Source organism: Crocuta crocuta, unplaced genomic scaffold (genome assembly GCF_008692635.1).
Source record: "Crocuta crocuta isolate KB4526 unplaced genomic scaffold, BGI_CrCroc_1.0 scaffold50, whole genome shotgun sequence".
Lineage (NCBI taxonomy): Eukaryota > Metazoa > Chordata > Mammalia > Carnivora > Hyaenidae > Crocuta > Crocuta crocuta.
Window position 1 is genome coordinate 8293948 of NW_027527428.1, and position 16324 is coordinate 8310271.

Below are 16324 nucleotides of genomic sequence, written 5' to 3' on the forward strand. Positions count from 1 at the left end.
TAACTCCCGGCAATACCCAGAGAAGCAGACCCTTAGCAGAGCTCATCTCCTCTGAAAAATTACGAATATGTTTGTGCAGAATTTAAGTGTTCATTGTGCAACCTTATAATTATGCACCCGGTTTCCCCAGCAACTTGGAACCTTGCTTATCTCCGCTTTAAACAGCCTTGTTCCCTTCAGGAAACTGCTTTCAGACCAGAAAACCCACAGCCGGGTGGCCAGAGGTGGGTCTGTGTCACCCCCTGTCCTGGAGTGCAGGCTGCACCAGCCGTGGGGCACGGCCAAGGAAGGGGTGGGAGGTCACTTCTGTGACTCGGTGACGCGTTACCGTGACTTCCGTCGTGCTAGCAGACCCCGGTCCGGGCAGGCCTCCCCCTGTGACCACGTCTTGGCCGGCACCCCTCCAGCAGCTTCGCGAGAGCCCGGAGGCCCCGCCTGTGGTGCCTGACTCTGAACCACGCACACTGTGAGGCACGAAGTGTGTGTTGTGTGAGGCCAGCGTGTGGTACGTCACCACGTAGCAGGAGTTAAGTAAAGAGTCAAGCTGGCAAACAGGCAAGCCGAACAAAACCTCAGGGTGACAGTCGGGACAGAGCTCGCTCGGCCATGGTGCCCAGACAGCTAGACGGCCATGTGCCCGAGAACGGGGCCGGCCGCCATCTGCCCACCATACACGACACTCGGAGGGAAACGCAGGGGGAAACCATGGCGGCCCTGGGTTTGGCGATGGTTTCTCGGCTATTGCACCAAAAACATGAGCAACCAAGTCAAAAACAGAGGAATTGGACTTTGTCAAAATTAAATACTTTTTGTACCAAAGGACCCCATTAAGAGAGAAAAGAAGAGAACCCGCACGAGAGGGAGGACCCACATCTGGAATACACGAACTCCTACGGCTCAACAAGACGAAACCCGGAGACAAAATGGGCGAAGGACGCCAACAGATGTTTCTCCAGACAGGACACCCGAATGGCCAACAAGCGGCTCAGAGACACGGCGTCTTCGGTTGTCAGGGAAACGCAGGATCAAAACCACGGGTGGGAGCAGTTGGCAGCCACCCGGGCGGCCGGGCCGCCACCGCTAGCGGATGAGCGTGGAGACGCTGGCGCCCTGCGTGGTGGTGGGAATGGGAACCGGTGCCGCCACTGCGGAAAACTGGTTCCCAAAACAAACATGGTGACCCAGTGACCCCACACTTCCGAGATGGACACGCTTCCGCACAAACTGCACGGACACTCACAGATGCGGGGCTCTAACCACCCGCGATGGCAGGATGGGGGGGGGGCGGGGGCTGGTTCTTTTCTGATGGTTTCACCACCTTGCAAGTCCGTCGCGTTGCCGAGAAACAAGCAGCACTGGCGGAGTAGCGCCTGGGACAGCACGCGGCTGCCTCCCGCGGTTTCCCGCGGTTTCCCCCGGCTGGAGTCCGGCTCGGGATGGGCCTGAGCGAGGCTGCCTCACGGCCGCTCTCCACCCTCGGGGGCCTCCCTCCGAGCGGCCCCTTGAGCAAGAGACAGAGCCCAGAACCCAGAGCTGTTCTCCCAGTCCTGCCTACGGGCCCTTCCCGGGCCGCTGCCCCCACCTGACCCACGTCTACGTCCGGGGGTGCTGGGCCCCCCACAGGGTCTTAAAGCAGCCAGCAGGGAAGAAGGTGCCCCTCCCTGCCCAGTCCCGCCGTGCGCAGGGCCGCAGGCTCCCCAAGCCCAAGGCTTGGAGCAGGGATGGACTCTGCCTCCGTGAAGGCTCCTGGCATGCTGACTACAGCCTCACGGGCGGGCAGCTGCTGGAGGTGGTGCCCGTGTCCCCGCCTGTGCCACAGCCCCCCTCCCCCCGCAGCAAGCCCTGCGCCCCATCGTGAGGCCTGCTGCACAGCCTGCCCGCCGGAGCTGGCCTGGTCCCGTAGGGTACGGACTCAAACGTGAAGGATGACACTTCGCGTTTACGTTTATATAAACGAGAAAGCAGCTTTCTGACCCCACAGAAGGAGGTCCTCACTGGGACACAGCTGTTCATCGTGAGAGAAGGTTACGAAAGTAACCTTTTCTGGAAGAATCCATGGAAAGGCAAGTCCCTTGTGGAAGAAAAGGTCTGCCGCTCTAACCAATGAAGGACGGGCACCAGAGTCTGTGCAGACGTCAGCCGGGCAAGAGGCGGCCCTGGGAGCACGAGCTGACAGAGCCCTTGTCTGGCGGAAGAGGCGGGCAGAGCCCTCTGGAGGCCGCATGAAGGCACGTGGGGGTGGGGCGGGGCCTTCCAAGACCCTTCAGGTCTCCAGTCACGAGAATGTGCGGACTGTGCCCTTGCTGTTGCCAGGCTGGACGTGACCAGGGCCCACGGCCAGATTTCAGCATGTGGGGTGTTAGTGGGCAACGAGTGAATTCACAGGCCAGCCTGACTCGGGCAAGCAGACGCTGTGTGATCGTCACTGTGTGATCCCCACACAAAGCCGGAGCTGTGAAGCGGGCACCATGCCCGTGACCTCAGCGGAAGGGGGAGGATGTGGCGGGGAGAGCTCTCGGGACAGCCCTGGGCATGGGGGCCGCAGTGCTGGGTCAGAGGTGCATCTTGGTGGTACTTTCACCACCTGCCACCCTTCATCTTTGCCAGGGCATCTGATAAGTGCCCAGAAAGTGCCTCAGGCCTGGCACTGAGCAAGTTTCCAAAAAACATTGCTTTTATAGAAAGGCAGCCCATTTTGCAAGGGCACTGTGGCGGCCTCTCCCAACACCTCTGCCCAAGCCCCACGTCAGACGTCGCAATCCCACAACTGGGGGCATGTCCCAGCCACGCGGTCGTCAGTGGAGCCCGGCCACGGCTGACACTTACCAGCTTCACGCAGATGACGAAGGGCGGCCGTGCGGCTCGGAAGTGCAGGATCGGAATCCGGGGCTTGGGCCTTTCCTGAGGGGCGAGAGGCCTCGTGGGCTCGGGTCCGTGCTGGCCACGTGGGCCCGTGGCCGCCCTGATTCCTTCCCCCCGTCCAGCCCTGAGGTGCCCTCCAGTGAGAGGACAGGCGGGGCAGGGACCCTGGTCATTCTGGGGCCCGAGATCCCCACCCTCCCCTCCCTGGAGGGGCCCCACACACCTGAGAGTCTTCGTGACAGTAGAAGCCTTTCCTGATCTTGTTCTCATCCACGTCACAGAAGGCAACCACCTGGGGACAGGGCGGNACCTTGCGCTGCGCCCTGGCTGTCAGGCTGCGATAGAGCCGGCGGCCCTGCCTGCCCGCGTTCCAGATGGTGAAGGCGGCCCAGCGCGGCAGCGCCCGTTCTTCCAGGAAGTGGACGCGGTGGGTCCAGATGGTGCTCCTGGGGGGGAGGGGGGGTGAACCACGTGAGCAGGGCCTCCAGCTGCCCAGGCCTTCCTCCCCACCTCGGGTCTGCTGGAGGAATGATGGGTGAACCAGGGTCGTGCCACCTCACCCACACAGCCCCAGCGCTGGCACGTGCCTTCCTCAGGGCCGTGTCCTCAGGGGCCCTAAGGGACGCCAGGCACAGGGCAGGGGGCCACGCAGGGGGGCCGCCCGCACCTCCAGTCTGCTCAGGTGCCCGGGGCCCCAGGGTGCCAGCACATGATGAGACCACGTAGAAACTGTCACAACCACGTGCTTTACGGGCAACAGGACAGTTCCTGCAGCAGCACGGCTGGCGACCTGCAGACCAGCATGTCCCCAGGGGCCAGTCTCCCTGCCCCGCCCCCGGTGGCTGCAGAGCAAATGCCCAAGTGGGGAGGGGTCGGCAGCCACTGGGTCAGAGGCCACAGGAGAAGGTGGCAAGCCCTCGGGCGGGGTGGTGGGTGGCGGCAGACCGTGTGCCCGTGAGGCCGAGCAGAAGGGCAGGTCTCAGGGAAAAAGGTGGATTCTGCCGCGGACATAACGCTCCGGGCGGGCAGTGCGAGCGGTCAGGGAGCCGTCCCCGGGCAGTCTAAGCGTAAAGATGCGGGTGAAGGTGTGACCCCCCACATACCCACCGAGCTGGCCTTGGCCGTGGGGCTGGGAACGCGGCTGCGCGGGAAATATGATGAAAACTGCTGAATGAGGTAACTGCTGGCCATTCTCAGTTTAAAAACAAGGACAGCCAGGGAGAGCTCTCACCGGGGGCCTCCGGGCAGAGTCAGGAAACGCCACTCTCGACAAGCCCGAGGGTGTAATTAAAGCTCATTACTCTGAGGTTTTGCCACTCACAGCTCAAAGCATTTAATCCAACACAGAAACTAACATGAGATCACTTCTTTTGTGTTGTGGGTGGCAAAGCCTCACGCTGCAAAAAAGAAAGAAACCTCTCAACATAAAAGACACTGATCCCATGCAAACAAGATGAAGGCGTGTGGGGACAAAGCCCGTGGCCTGCGGCCTGGTCCTTCCTGGACACGGGGGCTCCTGCCACACCGTGGGCCTCCACCAAGTCCTAGAGAGAGGTCCTTCCCCCATCTTCCTAGAATCTAAGGTGACGGCACAGATGGGAACATTCATGATGATGACAGGAGAGCCCCAGTGTCCCACCCTTGACGGCACACGTGGGGTGCCCAACGTCCCCATATCACGGATCTAATTTCTATCTAGTTCTGATCACCGCCACCAAACGCTGGATCCAGTGGCCACGCGCACGCCGGCCACGCCCCCCGTGTGGACTGGTGATGACGAAGGGCAGGGACTCTCCGCCTGGCTGGAGCGTCTGAGGAAGCACATCCCACAAACACACGCTCTTGTGTCCAGCTTCTTTAGTGACCGTGTTGCTTTGATCTCAACCCCAGTCCCTGTATCTGTCAGTAGTTTATCTGTTCCGTTACTGTGCTCATTTGGGTTGTTCCCAGTTCTCGGCTGCGCTGAACGATGTTTCCACGGCTCTTGCCTGAACACCCACACGGGACTGCTGAGGCACCGGGGATGTTAATTAATTTAAAAAGTGCCAGACGTCCTACTAAGCACTCCTGCGGACAGAGCAGGACAGTTCTGGCAGGTCCACACTCTTGCCACCCTTTGGAGTCGGCAGACATGAACTTTGGCCCTTCTGCTGGATGTGTAGTAGGTGTGCGTTATTTACATATTACACGGTATTGTTTTGTGAAATGTGTTGTTGCCTTTCTTCCTGGTGCTTGGGGTTCTTTCTGTGCCTTCTGTTTGGTTCTCCTGCAGATGCGTGGATGGTGAGTATCTCCTCTCCGCCCCACAGTCCACCACTCATCTTCCTAATGGTGTCTTTTGAGGTTTTTATCAAATCCACTTTATGAATTTTTAAATGGCTAATGATTCTCATGTCCTCGCTGATAAGTTTTTGTCTGCCATGGAGTTGTGAAGATGTGCCCTGGTGTTTGCTCCAGACGCTTTCTGTTTTAGCTGCTTCTTTTTAATGTTTTTTTTTTTTCCTCCTGAGAGAGAGACAGCATGAGCAGAGGAGGGTCAGAGAGAGAGGGAGATAGAGTCTGAAGCAGCTCCAGGCTCTGAGCTGGCAGTCAGCACAGAGCCCGACGTGGGGCTCGAACCCACAAACCGTGAGATCATGACCTGAGCCGAAGTCGGACGCTTAACCGACTGAGCCCCCAGGCGCCCCTGTTTTAGCTGTTTCTATGTTTGTGTCTAAGATCCATCTGGAATTAGTTCTTCTGTACGGTGAGTGATTCTCTTTCCTCCATCTTTTCCCATGTGGACATCTACTTGTTCTACTTGTTGAAAATATTTTCCTTTTCCATTAAATGCCTTTGGGGACTTTGTTGAAAATCAGTCTATGATACAATTTTGAGTGTATTTCTGGACTCTCTCTTTCCCTGGTCTCTGTCCACCCTGTGCCGTGGCTTCAGTGCTGAAATCGAGCACGGGTAGTCCTCAAATTTTCTCTTTTCAAGGTTGTTTCGGCCATTCTGGGTCCTTTAATTTTCCACGAGGATTTCAGAACCAGGTTATCAATTTGCACCAAGAAGCCAGCAGACTCCTGTCCTGGGACCGTGAGTTCGGGAGGCTCCTGCCCCAGCACTGCCCGTCTTCAGACTCACAAGGTGGCGCCCCCGTGTCCGCGCCCAGGGGTTCCTTCATTTCCCTCAGCACTTTCCCAAGGACACAAACACACTGTGTGAAATGCATCCACGAGTATTTTATGTTTGATGCCACACAGGTTTCTTAACTGCGTTTTCAATCGTTCATTGCAAACATGTGGATTGTGTGCTCCAGCTGATCCCATAAACTGTGACCATTTTAGTTTCAGCAAATTAAACTTTTTTCTAATTTCCTTTGTGATTTTTTTCCTTGGTTGCCTAATTGCCAAGTATTTTGGATTTTTAGGATGGGTTAATGATTTCTAACTTAATTCTATGCAGCTATAAAACACATCTTGTGTGACTGCAATCATTTGAAACTGGTTCAGAGTTGTTTTCTGGTCCAAAGTATTGTCCATCTTGCATCTTACAGGGACGTCTTCTGTGGCTGAGTGTCTGTCCCGGGTCAGGCCGAGGTTCCCAGGGTGACGCAGCCGCAGATTTCCTCTGCTTTGCTTGGTCCCTGGCACGTGGCACAAAGCGCTCTGACTGTAGCTGAGGACTTGTATGTTTCTGCTGGGGTTTTTCACGTGGAGACTGTCATTAGATGCACACACACACCTGGCGCTTTGTCCTGTGACGTGACCTTTTCCCCTTGGGCGCAAATCACACTTGCATGGAGTCAGCTTCATGACAACAAACCCCAAACAATGATGCCCCACCAGAGCTATTATATAAAATTCAGATTTAACAGAGGACAACCCAAATCAAGCTCTTTTACTGAAAGCTGGAAAACAGAGCTTAGTTTCAACACCCAACAACACACGTGACCCCCCCAGGCAATGCGGATGCTGCAGTCTGGGCCCTGCCCACAACGGTCACACAGACCGGCACCACATGCCCCGGTAGGTGGACGGCAGCCCTCCCCAGACGGAGGCCGCAGCCTTCGGGGGAGTCCCACGGTGAACCCCACTTCCAAGACATGAATGAGCCCCTGAGTCAAGCTCTTTGCGTTCAGAGGGCCCAGTTCCCCCAACCCTGTTTCTAAAAATGAGCAGTGTCACAACAGCGAGGCACCAAGGGGACACACACTTGTAATTGTGACAAATACGCCAACACACAGTTCAAACTTAAGAAATAGGAACAAACCCCTTCCCTCGCTTCCCCCTCCTCTATGTTCTGCCCTGGAAGGACATGCCCTAGGGCACGCCGGCCCCTGGGGACATGGGACAGAGCAGGTGCCATCAGGGCAGCCCCCTCGGTGGAGGCAGAGAAGGCGCAGTGAGCCCACCTATAGCCGAGTTAGGTGGGCACCGGGCTCCCTGGGAGGCTCCTATCAGCTCATGGCAACTGAGACCAAGACTTCAAAGAATACGTACGTGAGAATTCTACCTCATTATGAAAGGGGACAGACATACGGCCTTCATCCTGGGGAAACCACGACCACAGACCCTGGGGCAGAATCCCCCCATGAAGGCCACAGACTCGGTGTACCCACACCTGCCACACTCACCTGGGGTAGAGACCCGCCCCAGGTAACCTGTGTCTACTGCACTGATCCTGGCTTAGACCTTGGCTGGCCCTGCACACTGCCCCCCCCCCCCCCCCCGCCCAGTCCCTGCCCTTCACCCTTCTCCCCATACCCTGACCCCTCATGCTCGACCCTGGCCCCCAGCCCCTCATACTTGACCCCAGACCCTGACCCCTCATGCTTGACCCTGGACCCCAACCTCTCACCCTTGACCCTGGACCTTGGCCCTCAGCCCCTCATGGTCCCCAAAGCAGGTCTGGAGTCCTGGGACCTACATACTCGAGGACAGAGTGTGTGGCCGCGCTGGGGAGGTAGCGGTAGAGCAGGAGACACTGGTCCACGCGGACGACCCCGCCGCCCTTTCTGAGGTGGTCGTAGAAGAAGAGCAGGTCCTCAGGCACACCCTGCAGGGCGAGACAGAAGCATCGACCATTGCTGGCGGCTCTGCACACCACAGCCGTGCCAGGAGCTTCTGTGTGTGCGTTGACTCAGGTGACTGACTGGGCACGGGGACTCACGCCCGGCCTTGCCGGCCGGCCTCCAGCGTCACGGGCGGGCCCAGCACTCAAGTGTGTGATGTCACCTCAGGACAGGACGTGCTAGCCAGGAAGAGCTGGGGGCCTGGGGTGGACAGGCGTCCCCAGCGGCGCCCTCGCTCATGCTCCCTCCCCATGAACGGGGTCCCTGAGAGCTTTCCCCTGGGCCTCTCTGTCTTGAGAGAACTCAGCCCGTCCTCGGTGGTGACCACGGAAGCTGGAAGCCAGACACTAACTCTGCTCCCTTTTCATTCCCTAAACTCAAGAGTGACGGTCATGCGGGAGGAGAGGTCTGGGTCCTGGCCGCCAGCCGTGGGCCACAGAAGGTGCACAGTGAGCGGAGCCGGTGGCGCCTGGTCTCCTCAGCGCCCACAGCCTGTCCTCCAGGGCTGGCGCCACCGCCAGGCCTCTCCAGGCTGCTGCCCCGTTTGCCTCTCTCCCCAGGGGGAGGGTCGCAGGGCTGCACCCAGGAGATGGAGCCCTGGGAGATGCTGTCTCCACGGGGCAAGCACGTCCCCAGACTGGCGGTCTGTGCCGGGCCTCAGAGCGTTGGGGACCACCCCTCCCAGTATGCCTGGTCTGCTGGTTCCCCAGGAGCGCAGCTTCAGGCTCAGGGCCGGACACTTCTGGAAGGGCTGAGCCCCACCAGGGAGCGCGCGGCACTGGGCGCATCTCCCTGCTCGGCTCTTGTCCCCAAAGTCAGCTCCATAAAGCCAGCTGGTGCCCCAGTCTGTCCACCTGGGTCCCTCATGAGGCCAGCACGGCCCTGGGAGTCCCGGCCAAGGGGTCCAGCGCACACTTTCTTTTGTTATGGGCGGACCCCACATGCTCAAGGCAGGGTGACACAGCCGTGGGCACAGAGCCCGTGCCACCCGCGGCGGGCTGGCTAACGGGGGGGAAGAGCCATGAACACCCTCGTTTCCAACGTGCAGGCAGACAGGTATCTCAGCACATGAGACCTGAAGGACTAGTTTTTACAGAGACTATGATGACATGAAAAGATTTATACTAAAACGTTAAGGTAAAAATCAGGCTTCAAAACTGTTTGTGGCAGAGGCTAAAAGTGTGTCCACAGGAAATTAAACACGTGGGCCACACTCAGAAGGTCAGAGCGGCTTTGTGGTGACAAGGTCACAGGTGGTTTGTGTATTTCCCTTTTTTCTAATTTTCTGTCTTTTCAAACCTTTAAAGAGCAAACTAACTCTGTGCAGTTTACAGGTTTAGGAAAGGGAAAGAAAAGGTGCGCTTTCTTCTTGGGACCTGGAAGAAGTCACCGTCACCTTCAGGGCTTCCTTCTTTATGGCAAGAAGGAGAGCGAGAATTTAGTCGGATGTGGCCCTGGAGCGCCACCACTCCCCTCGAGTCAGAGAGTCTGAGCCACTGGTCCACCATCCTGGGCACCCGGCCACTAGGAGTTGAGGCTCCTGTGGCCGAAAACTGTAGAGGCTGAGATGGCAGTGGTGATGCGGCCGGGGAGGAGCCCAGGTCCTCCACTGGGGTTGTTCCAGGTGGAGGGGGGGGGTGCGTGGGTGTGNCGGAGATGGGGTGGAGGGGGCTGGGGGCAGACGGAGCACAGGGCCGGTGCCAGCCCCCGCACAGTCTGGGACTGCTGCGCTGCTGTGGCAGGAGGGCAAGTCGTGGGCGACCCAGGGAGCACAGGGACGGGCAAAGTCTTCATCTAGGTGGAGCCCGTGTGAGAGAAAGCAGAAAATCACACACTTCCCCAGATGGATACAATTCAATCTGCTGATGTACCCACAACAAATCATGATTCGACCCCCAATCATGAGTCAGATCAGCAGGGACAGTCCCTGCACCTGAGAATGTGAGGGGACCCAGGGCGGGGCGGGGGGCAGATGGGCGTGTGCCGGCGGTGGAGTGGAAATGTGCCTCTCCTGGCAGCAGACTGGTGAGTGTGGGCCTGGCGTTACCTAGAATACATCCAACTGCATGTTTAAACAGATGAAATGTATGCTATGTGAATTATACCTCAATGAACTTCCAAAATAAGGACGGATTGAACTCAGAATAGAAATAGAAGGAAAAGATAAAATCATGAGAAATGAAGGCTATATAGTAAAAAACGTAAGAGTGGGAGAGAAAGTTCCTGAGAGTACAGTCAGGGAACATCCCACTGATGTAAAACTGGAGTCTGCAAAACAGAAGAAGAAAACAGAGCAGAGGGCGCACTGAGAAGTACCTGCCAAGGAAAATGCTCGGATATACGGGCAGACGCCTTCCCCGTACTGGAATTCGCAGCAGGTACGTCCCTGGGAAGCTATTAGTTCCTAACAAGGAAATACTTTTCTCAGAGCCTCCAGGCAAGAAGATCACGTGCCTCACCAGGCAAAGAGAATTCGGTGTCAGTCTCTCGAAAGCAACAAACCTAGGCAACAATAGAACAGAATTTTCACTCTCAAGGAAAGAAAATGAGCCAAGGGTGTTGTGTCCGGCCTGTGTCCCTCAAGCAGCGGGACGTGTATGGCTGTGGACGCAGGGTCGGGTGGGAGATGCAGCCACGTGTGTGTATCTTCCAACATTACTTGACACCACACAGCAACGTGGGGGAGGGAACGAGAGGGTCTCACTGCCGGTTGTACAGGAAGTGGGGGGGGGGGCATCAGAACACCTTTAGAAGCTGGAAAATAGCAGAGCAGAAAAGGTTGAAGAAGAACACACAGGATTAAGGACATTTAAAAAGAGAGAAATACAGAAATAACCACTAGAACAAAATGCAAGCCTTCAATACCAAGAGAAATTTAAACAGCCCCTCAGTGGGTGACGGCTGCTGGCTGCGGATGGCCGAGCAGCCGCCCCTGCAGTGACCACGCGGTGCCCAGTGTGGAGGCCGGGCCGCGGGCAGCACATCAGGGTGGGGGCGACACAGACCCGCCAGGGATGGAAGCCACAGCCTTACTGCCCCGATGCCTCAGGATGGAACCTGGAGGAGCAGGGAGGTGGAAGTGAGAATTCCCATAATGCAGAAACCAAACAGGAGAAAATACCCGCAAACAAATACCTGATGAAGAACGCCAACAATATGGGCACCTCGAGGGCTTGGTCGGTTGAGTGTGCAACTCTAGGTTTTGGCTCAGGTCCTGATCTCTCGGGTCATGAGACAGAGCCCCACCTTCCAGCCTCGGGTCTCCAGATTCCTAAGAACCCACTGGCCGAGACCCTCTGCCAGCATCTGCACGTCCAGGCTCCCTCCTGCCCTAAGCCCAGCAGCTGGTGGGGGGGGGAGGGGGCACTCCTCAAAGATGAAAATGGTAAAGGCCTGACGAGTCCTTCCCACACACAACCCACCTTCTTCCACCATGGAGACCAGACCTTGCATTCTCAAAGCCAAATTTAAGGGAAGTTTAAGGAAAAATACACAAACTAACCCTAAGATTTTCTTTTTAATTAAGTTTAGCAGTATTAACCACAAGACTGTCGCAGGGGCAAGGGCAGAGAGAGCAAGGGTAGAGGCCGGGTCCCCAGAGACCAGTGTGGGCCGAGCTCTGCGGGGGGGCCCCGCGGGCAGGAGGGGATTTAGAAGAAGAGCCCAGCCCAGGTTAGACGGTGTGCCCAAGGCCACCTGGCCCTCATCCCACAGGCAGCACGCTGTGATTTCCCACAAACAGCCTCTAAGCCAGGATGAGGTAGCCTGTGGCCTGCACCAGTCAGGCGCGGATGCCCTGATGCCAGCAGCCTTCACAGAAATCCCAGGTGGTGCCAGGGCCTCAGATGCTCTCGGGGACGCTCAGCCCGACCAGCGGAAGTGCTGGGAAGGCCTTCATGGGAGATGCTTCCCTAATCCCTGGATCCCCAGGGAGGGCAAGGGGGCACAGCACCCACACCTAGGGAGGCTGGGATTCTGGGAATTCGCACCCCAGGGGGTTGTTACCCCAGAGAAGGGGGTCTGCAAGGGGCGCACACTTACCTGCCCACCCTCGTCAAATGAGCCCACGTGGGAAAACCATGCTCGAGAGCAGAACCAGGTGGGCATGACCACAGTTGGGCCATTGGAGGTAAAAACCTAGAAGCAATGACGACGACACAATTATCAGAGAAGAACGCCTTGTCCCAGACAACAACTCCTCTCCCACAAAGCATAAGTCAGAAAGTGACAAATGAATTTGCCTTTCTTTGTAGGTACAGCAGTTCAAGGGACTTTACAGCCACATCAACAGTACGTGGTGCCAGGGCCACCAGATGGGGGGGAGGGGCCAACAGAAGCCGTGGCCCCACTGGGGTCCTGTCTCCAGGTTAGCGCCACTGACTGTGTTCTCCTGCCCCCCCCCCCCCCCCCNTGATGTGAAAACAAAATCTAAATATGCTGCTTTTAATTGTAACATGGAAAAACTGAAAGGGGATAAAAAGATAGCGTAGATGAAATGGATAACCTCCTAGAAAGACGTGAATCATCGAAACTGACTGAAAAAGAAATAGAAACTATGAACAGATCTGTAACAAGCAAGAGATTGAAAAAGTAATTAAAAAAAACCCCAAACCACAACTTCCCACAAAGAAAAGCTCAGGTCCAGAGGGCTTCAGCAGTAATTCTATCAAATGTTTAACGAATTGATATCAATATTTCACAAAGTCTTCCGAACAACAGAAAAGGGTAGGGGACACTTCCTGAGTCACACTGTGAGGCCAGCATTATCCTGACACCAAAGCCCATCAAAAATACCACAAAACTACACACCAAGATCTTTTATGACCATAGCTGCAAATATCTTCAACAAAAAACTAGTGAATGGAGTCCCGACATTATAGAAAAAGGACCCTACACCATTACCAAGTGGAATTTATCCCAGGATTGCAAGGTTGGCTCAAAATATGTAGCCATGCCGAAGAGAAAGCTCCCAGAGACACTCAGACCAAGTGGACGTGCAGGGTGCCTCTGCCAGTGAAACAGCAGCAGCAGCAAATGGCACATGGTCTTTATTTCATGTTCGCCAGGTATCAACATCAAAGAATGTGAAAGCATGGGAGAAAAACACAAAGAGCCTCCAGACACAGACCAAACACACATCTGGTGTTTACGGGAAAGCTTGCAGGGAAGATGTGCAGTTTCAAGGGCTCCTAGGCAATTACAGTGGGTCTGGCTCCTAACTGGCTCCTGGGAGATCGTGGGGCTCTGTTCTCATGGTGCTATCATGTCTGACAGCCTTGAGACCAGAGCATCGCTGATGTTTCATCAATTACCCCATTCACTTTCCTAGGGCTTACAAAACACTCTCTAGAAATAACTCCACAAACATATGAAAACAAAGGTGGTGTGATATACCATATTAATAGAACAAATAGAAACTACACAGTTTTCTCTTGATGCAGAAAAAGCATTTGACAAAATCCAACATCTTTTCATGACAAACTAGTCAAACTAAAGGGGCATCTGGTGGCTTAGTTGGTTAAGCATCCGACTCTTAATTTCGGCTCAGGTCACGATCTCACAGGTGTCAGATGGACCCCCGAGTTGGGCTCTGTGCTCATAGCGGTGCTTGCTTGGTATTCCGTCTCTCTCCCACTCCCTTCCCCCCCCCCCCAAAATAAACTTAAAAAAATAGTGAAACACTAAACACTTTCCACTGAAGATCAAGAACAAGATAAGAATGTATACTCTCGCCACTTCTATTCAACATCGTCCTGGAAGTTATAGCCAGAACAATTAGGAAATAAGAGAAATAAAAGGCATTTTATTTCTAGTTTGAAATGAAAAAGTAAAATGGTCTCAATTTTCAGCTGACACCATCTTATAAACAGAAAACCCAAAAGTAATGCAAACACACACTCAGCCTTATACTAATGAGCTAGTTCAGCAAAGTTCAGCATACACGATTCATATACAAAACTCAACTGTATTTCTATACACCTATAATGAACAATCCTTTTAAAAAGGAAATTAAGAAAACAGTTTGATTTACAACAGCATCAAAAAGATAAATGTAACAAAGAGTGCAAGACTTATACACTGAAAATTATAAAACATCTTTGAAACAAATTAAAGACACAAATAAATGGCAGGACATCCCATTTTTATGGAATGAAGGATAAAATATTAAGATGGCAATTCTTCCCAATTAATCTACAAAATCAACGTAATTCCTATCAAAATCCCAGCTGCTATTTGTTGTTGTTGTTGTTGTTGTTGTTGTTGTAGAAAATGATAAACTGATCCTGAAAGTCACATGGAAATGCAGAGGACCCAGAATAGCCAAAACCGCCTTGAACAAAGTTAAGGACTCTCACTTTCCAATTTCAAAACTGATTGCAAAGCTACAGTAATTAAGACACTGTGGTCCTGGCCTAAGGAAAGACATAAAAATTAACGGAACAAAATTCAGAGTCCAAAATAAACCCATTATGTTTACGATCAATTCATTTTTTTTTTTTTTTAAACAAGGATGCCAAGACAATCTGACAGAGAGACATCTTTCAGCAAATGGTGCTGGGACAACTGCACATCCACACGGAAAAGCATAAAGTTGTATCCTTACCTCACACACATTAATACAAAAATTAATGCAAAGTGGATCAAAGACCTAAATAAAGAGCTCAACCAGTAAAACACTTAGAAGAAAGCCCACCTGCGGGTCCTCAGGGCCCTGTATCAGGCAGCGGGTTTTTTGGACACCCAAAGCACAGGCAGCCAAAGCGGAAACAACAGATAGACTCCACGACTTTTTGAACCTGCTAGAAACACTGGCTTGTACATTTCAACAGGGTGAATTTTATGGCAGAGGAATTCTGCCTCGATAATGATGTTAGTTAAAAATACTATGTGTACAACAAATGCCAAAATCAGAATCTGAAACAGGACCCAAAACTGAAGGTTACTGTACCAAGTAGATTATGTTGACCAAAACTAAAACTGCCAATTATCAGCAAAAAATGGGTTACTGAGAACAGCAGAGAATTCCCACCCAGGTCACCTTCACAGAAGCACAGGCAGTTCTGGAGAGTCAGGGTGGGGGCTCTTCTGGGGGGGGGGGGGGGGGGGGGGGGNTGGTGGCTTCCCATTGGCTAGGATGTCCCCGCCTCTCACGGGCTGGGCTGCTGCTGGGCTGAGTGAGGCAGCGTCTGCAAGGGGCCTCCTCTCCTGCGGGGTCTGCAACCGAGACCTGGTGCTGGGCAGACAGCTCCCCTGCCCGCCTCCACCCCAGCCTAAGTGAGGTTTCCCTGATTCCGTTTCACACTTAAAAGCAGCGCACAACAAGGAACATTTGGAATGAGTCCATAAAATACATAAATGCATGGAAGGGAATGTACCTAAAGAATAACAGCAGCCGCCAATGACTGCTGAGATTACACAGGATTTATTTTATTCTTTTCCGTATCTTCTGAATGGCTTTTATATTTATTTATTTTTAGAGAGAGCATGGACGTGAGCAGGGAAGAGGGGCGGGGGCAGGGCAGGAGCAGGGAGAGGGAGGGAGAGAGAGAGAGAGAGAGAGAGAGAGAGAGAGAGAATGAATACGAAGCAGGCTCCCTCCACATTCAGTGCAGAGGCCAACTGGGATGATCTCAAGACTATGAGATCATGACCGGAGCCAAAATCAAAGGTTGGTCACTTAACTGACTAAACCACCCAGGCCCCCCTGTATTTTCTGAAAACCTTTTTAGAGTATTTTATTTATTTTGAGAGAGAGAGAAAGTGCAAGTGGGGTAAGGGCAGAGAGAGAGAGGAGGGAGAATCCCAAGCAGACTCCACATTGTCAACACAGAGCCTGAAGCAGGGCTCGAACTCACGAGCTGTCGGATCATGACCTGAGCCAAAGGCAGACACTTAACTGACAGAGCCACCCAGGCGCCCCTGAATTTCTTAAACATCAACAAAAAAAGCAAGATTATAATCAGAGAAAAAGCTAGCTGTGCCTTGAAAAAACATTTTTAGGAAAAGAATTTTGAGAAAAAAGATACACATAACTATATAATTATACTTTTATACTCAATGCAATTTCTTTAGTTTATGAAAACACTCAAAAATTTTGAATGTAATCAATTTTCTGTGTACAAGATTAATATATATTCATTGACGCAAAATACAGAACATCGTGCAGAAAAAAACTAAAACCTTCCCTAAGTGCACCACCTAGAGAAATAAACTGTTAACTTCACAGCGTGTTCCCTCCAGGACTTTCACCTCAGGAGGAGAGGTGCAAAGTGTGGACCACGGTGTGTGCACACAAGCCGCAGCCCATCACCTGCTGCCCTCGCGGTCCCGCCTCCGGGGTCCCCGGGAGCAGCACCTCGTGCTGGGCAGTCACAGCAGCAGAGGCCCCCCCCCCCCCCCCCCCCC

General features: G+C 53.8%; 1 protein-coding gene across 8 annotated transcripts in view; it reads right to left on the bottom strand.

Annotated features, from left to right (window-relative positions):
• The window catches only part of QTGAL (queuosine-tRNA galactosyltransferase), an 88819-nt gene that overhangs the window by 7007 nt on the left and 65488 nt on the right, over nucleotides 1-16324 (bottom strand). For 7 of the 8 annotated variants that reach the window (XM_077755937.1, XM_077755930.1, XM_077755964.1 and 4 more), the window contains 4 exons: nucleotides 11960-12055; nucleotides 7778-7902; nucleotides 3086-3308; nucleotides 2827-2901 (listed from right to left, as the gene is read on the bottom strand). In XM_077755937.1, coding sequence (XP_077612063.1) covers nucleotides 2827-2901; nucleotides 3086-3308; nucleotides 7778-7902; nucleotides 11960-12055 — 519 coding nt within the window. Of the gene's footprint in view, nucleotides 1-2826; nucleotides 2902-3085; nucleotides 3309-7777; nucleotides 7903-11959; nucleotides 12056-14957; nucleotides 14977-16324 lie in introns of those variants that run through there. The other variant, XM_077755979.1, reaches the window with a different exon arrangement.